The 14054-nt window shown below is 36.5% G+C and overlaps 1 protein-coding gene across 1 annotated transcript; it reads left to right on the top strand.

The window, feature by feature from the left end:
* The first annotated feature begins 3775 nt into the window (after positions 1-3775).
* On the top strand, positions 3776-9727 carry LOC109066171 (PR domain zinc finger protein 12-like). The gene is made up of 5 exons (XM_042757230.1): positions 3776-4082; positions 6210-6400; positions 6492-6647; positions 7952-8063; positions 9300-9727. Exons 1-5 carry the CDS (start codon positions 3887-3889, stop codon positions 9725-9727), a joined length of 1083 nt encoding a protein of 360 aa, XP_042613164.1. The 5' UTR covers positions 3776-3886.
* The last annotated feature ends 4327 nt before the right edge of the window (positions 9728-14054 follow it).

Here is a 14054-nt window from a genome sequence, read left to right as displayed (position 1 = left end):
TCCATAATAACACTTCCTCCAGTGAAAAAGTGTTCTGGTGTGAATCAGGAGAGAAATCTGCACAGATCAAGCAGCGTTTTTTTTTAAACAGCGCTAAACAAATATGTGTCTGGATTTTGATGTGAGAGACAACAGCAGATGCACTTTTTCACTGGAGGAAGTGTTATTATGGATTATAGACTCTATGTATTTGAGTTAAAAACATCTTAATGCTGGATGTGTTTCTTCTTTTGTCTTCTCCAGATGTTCACTGATGGACTGGAGTGCTGTGGGTTACTTGTGGATTATTGTGATGTTTTTATCAGCTGTTTGGACTCTCATTCTGACGGCACCCATTCACTGCAGAGCATCCATTGCTGAGACACTGATGCAGTGCTACATTTCTACAAACCTGATGAAGAAACACATTAACCCTGATCTCTGATGAACTGAGGATGAGCACACTTTCAGCAAATTATTTTTATGTGAATTATTCCTTTAATAATCTATGGATTATTTTTTTAAGAGTGTAGTGTAATGCATCTGGTTTGGTGTCTGGTTTAATTGAATGCGTTGTGGTGTGTGTGTGTGTGTGTGTGTTTAGTGAGAGGTGGTTTGTGGGAGGATTCATTGGTCTAAATGGATTTTTAAACACAGATGAGTTTCCTTTATTCTGCCCTCAGGCGTCCAGAGCTGCTGATAACACACTCGACTACAGGGAGTGGCAGCTGTGTGTGTGAGAGAGAGAGACAGAGTGTGTGTGTGGGTGTGTGAGAGAGAGAGACAGAGTGTGTGTGTGTGTGTGTGTGTGTGAGAGAGAGAGAGAGAGAGAGAGTATGTGTGTGTCTGAGAGAGAAAGAGAGTGTGTGTGTGTGTGTGTGTGTGTGAGAGAGAGAGAGAGAGAGAGAGAGAGTGTGTTTGTGTGTGTGTGTGTGTGTGTGTGTGTGAGAGAGATAGAGAGAGAGACAGAGAGTGTGTGTGTGAGAGAGAGTGTGTGTGTGTGTGTTTTGTCTCCATTGTGTTGCATGTTTCTATTTTATCAATGAATTTTCTCTGTGGCTGCTGCTAGTGGTGAATGTAAGTGTAATTAGGGATTAATAATGTGTGTCTGATAATTAAATGTTTCAGTGTATGAATAGTAATAGTTTAGAAATCTGGGGGGATGAATGTAATTTAAGACAGATTTCACATGCTTATGGTGAAATATTTTTTATTGCAAAGACGTTCAGATTTAAGAGCATTACGGGTTTATTTATTCAGGGATTTTGTTGAACATTTGCCTTTCACATCACATTATCTCTCTTTAACACTTTATGTGATTCTTCTTAGATCTTTAGTTCACTTACTGTAAACAGATTGAAATGTGCTGAATGTACATTAGTGTCTGAGTTATGTAAGCTTGTTGCTGTTAGTCAATACATCACGTGTTCATGTTTCGGTGTTTAATGTCTGATGTCACGGATGTCTTGTTTTCTCTGAAGTAGTTTCTCTGTTTTTGATGCTGCAGACGATGAACAGAATCAGAGTTCAGTGATGATGGAATGTGAGTATATAATGTTTATTAATATGAAGCTTTCTAAGCAATGCCATTTGAAAAAAATTACATTTCAGGTAATTTGATAATGAACTTCACTTGTGATGATGGAATGTGAGTATATAATTGCGGATGACACTACTGGGTGGGTGGTCTCCAGTAGCAACACAGAGAGACAAACTATACAGGAGTGGCGAGGTGAGGCCAGCCTGGCCGGGTTGGTGCAATCCATTCTCTTAAAGAGACACAGGAGATTGTTTTGATAGAGCGCACACATCAGCATGTTTCCTCGCATTACTGTGGAGAGAGTGAGGCACATCACAGAGGACCTCTCCTGGACCGAACACGGACTGCAGCACTCAAGAAATCACAGCAGCGCCTCAAACCATCGAGGGCGATGACCAGCTGATCAGCTGTTGTGGATGGCGCCTGCAACGTTCCTCTGATGCATAGTGAGAGCAGCTGAGAAGATCATTGGTGTCTCTCTACCGCGGAACCTCTCACTCTGAAAAGCCTCTGCATTGAAACACACGACAGATCAGGAGGAGACTGCGAAGTCTCAGACTGAAACAGCTTCATCCTGCTGGGAGGATGCTGAACTCGCTACCGATTAAAGATGTTTCTCCTGCTCAGGCAACCACTGACTAGTGAGGACATACGAATGTCATGCACCTCACTTGTCAGCAGTGGTCTGCTCACTCTCATTCACCATGGATCTGACATCACCTCCTCATCAGTCAGAATAAAAAAGGCTCAGCCCTTTGGCACTGTGTCACTTTTGATCAGACTGAATAAGCTATTTTTTTGAATGCTGGGCTTCATATGAGCACTGATGTGCCACTGAATGCACTCTATCTGCCATGTGCGCTGCTTTCATTTAACCTTAGAATAATGTTCCCTTATTGTATAGTTTTTATCCATATCAAGAGATTTGAATAGATTTTTAGAGGCTCTACTGTTTAGTGCTGTACTGCATGAGATAATTTCGATTATGTCACAAATGGAAAATTCAAATTAAGCAGACATATGCCGCTTACCTGGAATTTCTCTCTCAACCCTGATAGTGATTCTGTTTCCTCTTCGTCCTCAGAACACGACAAAGTTGAACCTACATGAGAAGAAGCTAGTTGAACGGCTCATTTCCACCATCGAAAAGGCTCACAAATCCGTGTATATATAGTATGAATAATCTTCTGCGTTTCAAAAGCATGTATGCATTTACATATGTATGTCACAAATTCGCAATGTGAGACAATAGTATCTAGTTAGCCTAGGGCTTTGACATTTACATCGTACTATATAGTATGAATGCAAATTACTATAGATATATATATCTTAATTATTAGCTATAATCATGCATACTATAAATAATGCAAATGCATTAAAATATAAAACTGGCTGTATTTATATAGGCTATATTTTATCTAATATATTAATTTTATATTTTGTATAGTGTATAAATAGACACTGTATATATACATTTCATATTTTGAGTTTTATATAATATGTAAATTTAATATTCTATATATAAATGCATATGCATGGGATTTAAATGTTCTTAGGTTATTATTTAAAATTTAGGCTATATATAATGATACATTTAAATGTGTGTGTGTGGGATTTAAAACTTATATGAGTATATCATTACGTTTAGTATAAATGGATATGCATTAAAATAAATAATGCATAAAATGAAACTATATCAATTTCATATTCTATATATTGTATGAATAATGCATATGCATAAAAATACATTACAATTCTTGAATAATCTTAGATTACTCGTTGAAATACATAAGCTGTAATGACATTATGACACTGTATATATAGTGTCAAAATATATATAGCCTATATATATAATTTGTTAAGCATATTTTACTCATTGCCCATTGTAAACTTAAATGACACTTGTTGTAAATAATTATATATTTAGACAAAAAAAAAAACTGCAGCCAGAGAAAGTGAGTGAAATGTAGAATAATTGTATGTCATGAGAGACTGTGTGTGTGTTGAGGTTAATAACAGCTGGTTAAATGTGTGAGAATAATTGCAGGCTGTGATGTGTTAATAGCCTCTGTACAGGTGTTGAGCCACTTATGTGAGATTATCTCTCTCTCTCTCTCTCTCTCTCTCTCTCTCTCTTATATATCTCTCTCTCTCTCCTCACAAAGATAGAGTTTCTCATTGGGTGTGTGTCTTGCTCTTTAAGGGGTGGAGGGGCTCTTGAATAAAGAGCTTTTTTTTTCTTCTCGTGTGTGTGTGTGTGTGTGTGTAGGTGGGTCGGGGGGTCATTAATAACTAATTAGAGGCTCAGAGCCACAGGCTGCTATAAGTGGAGCTGATCCGGAGGGAGCGCATCAGAGTCCCGCACACATGGGTTCGGTTCTGCCCGCGGAGGCGCTCGCGCTGAAGTCCAGGTTCAGGTCTCAGCTGTGTGAGATCATCACCTCTGATATCCTGCACAGCTTCCTGTACGGCCGATGGAGGAACGTGCTGGGAGAGAATCCGTGCGAGGAGCAGCAGAGGACCGCGTTCACCGCCGAGGCTCTGGCGCAGTCCTTCACCGGAGGTAACGCTGCAGGGGGGCGTCCCATCACTGTTTCCCAGTCAGCTCAAGGACAGAAGCGTCCCAATTTACCAGAAATTACACTGTTTGTGAAATATCCTTTCGATGTTTATGTTTTCTAAAGTTTGAACCTAAAGATTAAACATTTATGATATTATCGATGCATTTAAAGTGTTGCTGGGTCCACCTTTACAAGCGATCTTTAAGTTTCGGGTTAAGTGATTAAAAGCGCTAAAAAAGTTGTTGTTTTTTTTCAATGAAATTAGAATTAGGCCTACATGACTGTTAGATTTCAAACGCAGAGAAGGAAATGTTATTTGTAATTGTTTGATTATTGGTTTTGTTATTGTAAATGCGATGTAATAAAATCAATTAAAAGAATCGGACAAATTAACCGTTTTGTAAATTCGCGAAGAAAAAACGGCATGTTTTATTGGTTTTTGCGTTTTATTTATATTTGTATATTTGGTGTTTTTTTTCCTTCTTTTATTTTGCGTCAAATAAAAATGATTTAATTTGTTTAAGTCCGGGAAAAGACGGGAAAACGCACGATTTGTTTTCCGGATGAAACTCGTCGTGATCTGTCAGTGGAACAAACTCTCTCTCGTCTGCTGGGAATGTCTTCCCAAGCTCCTTCAAGGATGTAGTTCTCCAGCATTTAGTCTCCTTTCTTTGGCTCCATTGAAGGCGTTTAAGGCGGTGAAAGGTGCTCTCGCACCGCGCGTTCGGTGTGTAACCACCGCGGACTGAATGAAGCGGCTTTAAATTCATTTGGTTAACTTTGTGCTTGACCTGAGAAAGTCAGAGAAAAGATCCCCATTCTCGCATTCACGGATCTCTGGACAGGCTCGCTGGCATCTCCGCTTCTCTCCAGTAACACACCGTGAACGGCTCTTTCTGTCCTCATTCACGGCATGTCAAGCAGATAATCGCCTTTCCAGCTTTTTGTTCGCGAAATTCCTGCGGGTTTTTTAAACAAGCCATCGCTTCATTCACTCACATTTATTGCTACAAACGTGCTGAAAGGATAATGAATGTGGAATGAGTCAGTGGAGAATAACGAGTGTCAGTGAAAGCGGAACGAATGCGTTCTTCAGCCGCTTCTGTTCGCAACAAACGCGCGATTCTTTGATTTTGACGTTAAATGCGAGCTTCTTTCTTCGGCGCTTTCAATGCGCTTTTACAGTTTCCCTCCCCAACATTTAACGCACTTAATCCGGTTAAATAGAGGTCATATTTCGTGACCAAAATAATAATAAAGGGGATTCATTTCATTCATTCGTTTCGACGCGTCTGCCAAAGTGTGATTACAAAGATGAGCCTTTTATTTATTCATTTATTGTCTATAAAATCAGGGATAAACGAATGAAATCATCGAAACTGTTTTTATTAACGCGGATTCGTTCTTTGAAATGATTTAATTATTATATGAAATGTTAAATGAACAGCAGCATAACAACATTACCAAAATGTTTGAACCAAAACAAGCAAAAACGATTCGTTTAAATATTAATTCGTTTACAAACGATTAAAGTTCAAATTAATTTAAAAGTGTCATTTATATTTTTGCAAGTCTGTAAAAACGAGGTCATATTATATGTTAATAGCTATTGCTTTTTATGATTTGATGTGTAGGCTATATTAACAGAATACATATTTATCTTATATCACATGTTTCTTTTTCTTATAACTTATCGCATTTAAATTCTGATCATTGAAAAAAAATAATACTACATTTTTTAAGGTAAGTGGCTGCAATCAATTTATTTTAGCTACATTTAAATAAACAAATTTAGTTGACTAACTTTCAGCAAAATGTGTTTATTTAAATGGAGCTAAAATTGATTTCAACCACTTACTACGTTGAAAAATGTAATAAATTCAATGAATCATTTTTTTTTCAGTGAGCAGTAAAGTAAGATTCAACCCGGTAATTATGTTATACACAGATTATATATTTGATAATTAATATTATATATTATTAGCATGTTATTAAGGTTCCAAAACAGGGTTTTCACAGTGATGCAATAGAAGAACCATTTTTTTCTTAGTGTGAAAAACATAATCTAAAGAAGAGTTGAATAACACAGAATGATGTTTATTGATATTGATGGTGCCGGTGTCCTGCAGAGGTGCAGAAGCTGTCTAGTCTGGTCCTGCCCAGCGAGGTCATCATCGCCCAGAGCTCAGTCCCTGGAGAAGGTCTGGGGATTTTCTCCAAGACCTGGATCAAAGCTGGCACTGAGATGGGCCCGTTCTCCGGGAGGCTCGTGTCCCCCGAGCACGTGGACCTGCGGAAGAACAATAACCTCATGTGGGAGGTGTGTGTGTGTGCGCTCATTATTCTGCATGAGACTGGTTTAAATTAAGTGGTTTAATGAAGAGATTTGGTTGAAATGTGTGTGTGTTCAGGTGTTTAATGAGGACGGCACAGTGCGCTGCTTCATCGATGCCAGTCAGGAGGACCAGCGCAGCTGGATGACCTACATTAGATGTGCCCGGAACGAGCAGGAGCAGAACCTGGAGGTGCTTCAGATCGGCAGCAGCATCTTCTACAGAGCTCTGGAGGTCAGGCGGCTTCTGTTCTCTCTCTTTAGATCTGCTGATGCACTGCTGGACTGATGTGATGGAACACAGTGATCAGCAGTGGAATTTATTGTGTGATTTGATGGTATTTTGTTATTTTTAGTGGGTTTAAAAAATTAAATTGAAAACAATTAGGAAGAAAAATTGTCCGTTGTTTTGTGTGTGTGTTTTTTATGATTTTGGCTGTGTTAATGCAAGCAACATAAAATAATTTTTATCGGAATTTTAATATTTCACGCTTATTTAAACATATTTCACTCTAGTTACAATAATAAAATATGTGTGTGTGTTTGTTTTTTTTTTTTTTGTGTGTTTGTTTCTACTTAACTGTAATAACTCTGAATCAGATCACAAATTATGTTAAAACAGGGTTGCAAAAAATTGTGCAATATGCAATTTCAAATATAATATATAATGTAGCCCCATATAAATTTAAATATTTTCACAATTACATAAAATTATGAGGAAATATTGTCAATGGATAACATTTTTTTTTTGTTTCGTTATTTTATCATTATGGTTGTGTTAATGCAAACAGCATAAAATCAGCCAAAAATGTTTATTTTTATTGGAATTTTAATATTTTAGCATTTCATTTCTTTTCATAAATCTATTTCACTTTAAGTACAATAAAATAGTTTTGTGACATTTTGTAAACAAACTGGCATTAAAAGGGTTAAAATCCTGACAATTAAATAATTTTTGGTAGTTATGATAAGGATAGATGATGATATAAAAAACTGTCAGTGGAAAAAATATTAATATATCATTTTTTGACAGACATTTTTGTCCTCTAAAGGTCTCTGTGTAACTTCCTGAAATTGATGCACAAGAGATTCGTTTATAAGAAGGAAAAAAAACAAACAAACAAACAAAAAAAAAACGAAATGAGTATTATGGATCAGGATGGTCAGATGTTGGTTTTGTGGATAATATCACTAGTTTTTTAATTAGACAAATGCAAAATATCAAATCAAATCAAAGTTATGAGCAAACATTTTTCCAGTAACATCACTAGAGCGTTCATTCAGAGTTATCTAGTCTTTAATATTGTTCTCAAACCATCAACACAAAAACATTATTCACTTTATGAACATAATTAATGGAAAGTTTTCCTGAAACATTTTAATGTTTTTACATGTTTCTAGTTGCAGATGGGTCAGAGAACATTTTAAAGTAACGTTCCCATAATGTTTGCAAGATGATAAAAAATGTCAATGTTGACCGTAATACAGCAAAATATCGCACATGTCAGTGTTTATGTAAAAATGTGTTTGTGTTTCCAGACTATTCCTCCGGAGCAGGAGCTGCTGGTTTGGTATGGGAATTCCCACAACACTTTCCTGGGTATTCCTGGTGTTCCAGGCGCAGAGGAGGAGCACCAAAAGAAGAAGAGCGGTATGTGTTCACCTGCAGCTTCTGCTGATAAAAATCACGGCCGTCTCAGATTCAACTCATTATGTGTTCTGTAGCTTTATTGCTGAGTTTAAGAGCTTGAGGAACGAACGCAGAGCAGAGGCTCATCTGTGAGAGACGTGTACACGTGTGCCCTCTGGTGGTGCATTGTGGGATTGCTGTCCACATTTGACATCCCATAATGTTTAAAGAACAATATTTTGTCTAGCTATATTTTACTCTTTTCATTCTGCTTTATAATCATGTCCCATATAAAAGACTATACAAGACTATTTATCAATAGACAAACTATAGGCTAAAATAGTTTCTAACATAAGATTAACACAGCATGAAAAAACTAGTTTTCAACACTTTAAATCTTAAACTAGTCAAGCTTAACTTGCTTTTCTAAGAAACATTATCAAATAACTTTTTTTCCTTTAAACTGAGAAATAAAAATGCATCAATTAACAGTTATTGCATACTTAATTCAGACTGAATCTGCAGCCTAATCTTGTTACCCATTCCATTCTGTTATAGTTTTATTAGTTTAAACCGAAACCAAGATCTAAAATTGCAATATAAACCACACAGATCATGGCGCTTTAAAACTGAACTCAGACCAGTGTTATTTTAGCATCATTGATGTACTATTATTGATTTGGTTAATATGTAAGATTAGATTAGATTTTTATATTTTCAATTTCCATTTTAAATTTAATTTGGAATTTTTTTTTTTTTTTTTTTTTTTATGTCTGTGTAGTTTTTAGTTTTAGTAGCTACTTCAACTTAAAAACAAAAAATGATGCTCGGAATTGCTAAATTAAAAATATAAAATATTTATGGTGCAATTTTAAATGTATATGATTTTTTTTCAGTCAATGTTTATTTTAGGTTAGTTTTAGCGAACAACACAAATTACAAGCTAGTTAAAAGAGGGTTGCAAAAATTGTGAAATTTATACAATGTCTAATATGATGTATAATTTTAACCTCAAAAAAATAAAATAAAACCGATATCATATTTTAACACATATATTTACTTCCAATCTCCTGAGGGTTGAACAAAACACTTTTCTGACAGGTTTTTCACCTCATTTTAGAAAAAAAAGCAGACTTTTTGGAGCCCTTTTTTGTATTAGGTAGTGGAAACTGCGTTTATTTTGCTAATAAAGTTAAAAAAGTAACGTGGTGTAGCTTCTTCAGAGTCAAGACTGAGGTGTTTTCATTCTCCTCCCAGCAGACGACTCTCAGGTTTGCGAACGCCGCGTCTTTCCTCGCTGGGCCTCCCTCTTCCTTCTCGAGTCGCATGCGCTGCGTTTGCGTCATCTGCCACCGCGGCTTCAACTCCCGCAGCAACCTGCGCTCGCAACATGCGCATCCCAACACTGGGGGGGGGACAAGCCTTCGTCTGTTTGCCGCTTCTGCAGCCGACGGCTTCAGCCAGTCCTCCACGCTGCGCAACCACGTGCGTCTTGCCACACCGGCGAGCGCCCTTACAAGTGCACCGTCTGCCCGAGCGCGTACTCGCAGCTGGCCGGCCTTGCGCGTCAGCATCAGAAGAGTGCGCGACACAGACCCAGCGGATCGAACTCTGAGGCCAGGCACCCACATTGCCAGCCGTTCCCACCTGCACTGCTGCGCCACATCCCCGCCATGGTGCTCTGAGAGCGCAGGCGCAGACGCATGCACTTTACTCAGCGCAACACCTTCTGCAATAAGATCCACGGCTGGGGAAACTGTGAGAGAAAACAAAGGATGGCGGATGCGGATGGTGGTAACGAGAGCAATGGTATTCGAATAATGCTTGGATGACGATTCACCAAATCAAACATGCAGTACATCCTGCCCACCACAGGTGAATTCTGACTGGATTTGTATTAGCGCTATCTACCTGTGGACATTTTGTAAGTGATGAGCAACACAGAGAATCAAAATAGATATCCAATGACACTTAAGCAGAACGGTACGGCTACGACGTTCTTCAACGACTTAGAATCTCCATACCTTTTATAACCACTTTACGCTACTTTTCTCAGTGTTTTGAGTCTTGTTTTTCCAGGCCCAATCCCGTGATGATTTTTGCTAGCTTCAAGCAAATATCATATAAATAACGTCTTGTTTCTGAGGAAAACACTGATCAAATAACTGATGTGAGGGTATGATAGTTACGAGCATAAAACAAGAAAAGATTTCCAGGTCAGGTTAAGATAGCGAAATAAACTCAATGCACTGCCCAAAGCTTTTTCATTCCCCGATTCTGGCTTAATCATAAACCTCCCTCAATTTCTCAGATGAAATAAGACTCATTGTCAGTTGCATCTAAGGAAAATGTTCTTAAAGATGTTGTTATTATAAGAGATTTATGTTTGCACGTTCATGCCGCAATTGAACACCATGACTTTAGGAATCCTAAGACTCTGAGTTAAGATATTTTCAGGGCCTTGGTTTCTTGAAAAAGTGAATTTTAAACGTGATGTGATGAAGTCGAACACAAAGGAAAACATCTCATTTGCTGTTTGGCGTGGTTTTTTTTTTTGAGCTATGTTTACTACCCCCATGCTCAGGCAATGCATCCATGGGCTGCTTTTAAACTGCTCATGATGCTTCTCCTTCACTGTCGATCCGAAGCATTCGATGACATACTGCAGCTTCAGTACAAGTACGTTTCGGTTCCCAGGTTCATAAAGAAAATGCATAAGAATGATTCTAGATCTCAAACTTTTTTAAGTTCACAAATTCACTCCGCGTCCAACGCTTCGCGCTGCACTCCAAAAATCTTCCTCCTCGATATTTCGGTCTCGTTTTCCAGTTCCTAAACATCCTTAAATCAAGACACAATTACCTGAGAATATATTAAGTCTTGTTTCCTGCAAAATGTATCAAAATGAAGTGAGATCATGTTTTTTGTTGTTTTAATTAAAACATTTTTTTTTGTTGATTTTTGGAGTGTTGAAATATTTGTACTGAAAAATCTTCTTTTTTTTTTTTTTTTGTATGGAGTGCATTTTAATCTTCATGTATGTTGATGTTTCTTCCTGATCTATAAAATAGACTTTACTGCAATTCAGTGACAGTTGTGCATAAAGATTCAGTTCAGCAATAAATTAAAGCTTTAAAGAGACAAAGACAAAACATCAAACCATTTTCTGCCTCTTCGGGTCTGCAGCAGAGCTTCTGATGAATAAAGCATCTAGTAGGCTATAAAGTTGAAATGTTGTGAACGATGTTATCTGCAAAACACTGGGTGCAGTTGCTTGGCCCAGTGGATTCCTGTGAAGTCGGTTCGTGATCAGCACCGACAAATCAGCTTAAAATGTATTGTAGCTTTCTTATATTTTTTATGTTACATGTTTGTATTTTTGCTCATTGTAAATAAAAACAGTTGTCAAACAGTTGAAACAAACGACTGATTGCACTTTATGGGGATTATCTTATGTTTATTTCCGAAAGTGACGACACTTAGTAGTACAATGACAAAACAGAACACAACGAATACCGCAATCCAGTGACTCAAACCTCGACATGCATCGACATGCATCGACATGCATCGATCGCTGCTTGCCAGCTGAAGATCGATGATGCAATCTTAGCCACCGCAGGTGAAGACATTCCTATTCAAAGAGGATTCAAACATGGCCAAAGTATCATTACGCTGAATTTGTTCTTGCATGCCATGTAAATACCACAGTACTGCCACTGCAGGCTACCTTTAGGTCATTTTGGGAAACGTAATACACTGCACCTTTCATAAGAGGTCAGTTGCTCAATAGTGATTCTGTCATTCAGATGTGCTCTATTCGCTGCTGTGAATTTTCAAGAGTTTTTAAATATTGATAATTCTCTTTCTATGGTTTTATTCTTATTTTTAATGCCTTTTGGTGATTTGCTAATTTTTTTTTCATGACTTTTTCAAGATTTTATTCATATTTTTTAATTAATTTTTTCGTTTTTTTTTTCTACTTTCATGATTTTTATTCATTTTTCATCACTTTTCGCCATTTGGTTTTCATGATTTTTAGAGACTTTACTCTTTTTATGACTTTTTGAGGTTTTGTTCAATTTTTTTTGTTTGTTTTGTTTTGTTCATTTTTATGAGTTAGAGGTTTTGTAAGATATTTATGACTTGAAGATTTTATTCATTTTCATGACTTTTTCAGGTTATCATTCATTCTCACCAGGGCGGGGCAGTTGCTAGGGCGCAAAATGACTGGGGAGCGCCACACGAAAGTTTTTTTTTTTGGTCGAAAGTGCGCCCTCTTGTGACCATTGTGCGCTCTACACCCCTATATTATTAAGAAAAATAATTTGGAAAAATAAATAGATAATTTTAGTACTGACTGATCACACTGATCGATCATGAAACTGATTAAAATAATGTTGAATAAAATAAAATTGACATCATCAATAATAAAAAAGAAAATTTTAATACCACAAGGCAGGAAGCAACACAAAGAAGAGGAGCAGAAAAGAAAAATCAATATAGAGGTAAAAAAGTAAAAAGTTAACGACTGTGTATTAACAAAGATGTTTATGTAGTATTTTAAGTAACCTTTTTAGAATGTTTTTGCTTGAGTTAATAAGTTTATTTAATTTTTACTTTATTTTCTTTTAAAATAAATGTAAGCTTCTGTATGTTGTTTTAATTTCAGTTACATTTCCTGCTTGCTTTTAATTCACCAAAAACTGTCTAAATGTCTTTTGGAAAGACCATGACTAGCACTATAACGGTATCATAAAATTAAATAATAAGTTTGTCATTTTCCAATTATATGCACAAAATTGAAATGAAAGGTATGGTATGTTAATTAGGATCAACTAGCTAGCTAGCTGGCTAACATCTACAAATCAAACTAAGCAAAATGTAGCCTTTATTTTGCTGCTAGTTTCTTGTTGTCTAGTTGACTATTTTTAGGCATTTCCATATTGCTCACATTTCTCTTGTTGTAAGTACTTCTGTCACTGTAGGCATAGTTGGAGGGAGTAGCTCTGCGTCTGGTCTCTTCAATGCTTATTGTAACAGATTCACTATAAAATACTTACATAGGTTAGCGCCTTCAACATCTCAACATTCATGATTTCCGGCTTATTTTCGGTCTTTATGAGATTTGCTGGACTTTCATGAATTTCACGCATTTGTCTTACTTTCTTTGAGGTTGTTGAGGTTTTGCCACTTTTATGAATTTTTGAGGTTCTGGTTTAATTGTCATGATTCCCTTTTTCGGTTTTCAAGATTTTATTCAAGTTTAATGACTTTAAGATTTTGTTAAATTTTCATGACTTTTTCGAGGTTTTGGTCATTTTCACGACTTTTGTGATTTTTTTTTTTTTTTTTATTTTTTTTCAGTTTTCATGACTTTCAAGATTTTATTCATTTTCATGATTTTTTTTTTAAAAGATTTCCACCATTATCAAGACTTTTTATTCTAGTTTCTGCTGATTTCAATGAATTTCTTAGCCGATTACAATTCTTCCTGACTTTTTTACTTCATTTTATTCATTTTTCATGACTTTTTGCACTAGTTCATTTTACATGTAGTTTTTAAAATTGTATTAATTTTCATGATTTTTTTTGTGCTGGTTTTTGTCAAATTTTTTATGATTTTTATTAATTTTTTCTATGGCTTTTTTGCCATTTTTGGTTCATTTTCATGAGTTTTTTTTAAATTTTGTTCATTTCCTTTTTATGACTTTTTTCAGGTTTTGTTCAAATTTTGGTTTTTCATCACTCAAAAGTTGGACTATTAATGGCGAAAGCAGTTCTATGTATGTAACCTATAACCTTCACAGGTGAACAAATGTCAACTATTTCTCCAATACCTGAAGAAACTATATTTTACACCATGCCAACCTCCCACGGCAATATTACAATAAACAACTATGTGATAAATGTGATGACTGATGAGCGTGCTCAAGCACAGTGCAACATAGGCACTCTCTTCAACTGTGTTCCAACTCAGTTCAGCCTAAGCGCTATCTTCACTGGGCTTCGGCG

Source organism: Cyprinus carpio, chromosome A5, assembly GCF_018340385.1.
Source record: "Cyprinus carpio isolate SPL01 chromosome A5, ASM1834038v1, whole genome shotgun sequence".
Taxonomy (NCBI): domain Eukaryota; kingdom Metazoa; phylum Chordata; class Actinopteri; order Cypriniformes; family Cyprinidae; genus Cyprinus; species Cyprinus carpio.
Note: the sequence above shows the minus strand (reverse complement) of the source record. Positions and strands in the feature narration are given on the sequence as shown.

What these genes read in the sequence shown, in the direction of transcription:
- LOC109066171 (XM_042757230.1), top strand. Translation starts at nt 3,887, where the DNA reads ATGGGTTCGGTTCTGCCCGCGGAGGCGCTCGCGCTGAAGTCCAGGTTC. An exon ending in GGCGCAGTCCTTCACCGGAG is followed by an intron (nt 4,083 to 6,209) that starts GTAACGCTGCAG and finishes GGTGTCCTGCAG; the next exon opens with AGGTGCAGAAGCTGTCTAGT. An exon ending in TCTTCTACAGAGCTCTGGAG is followed by an intron (nt 6,648 to 7,951) that starts GTCAGGCGGCTT and finishes TTGTGTTTCCAG; the next exon opens with ACTATTCCTCCGGAGCAGGA.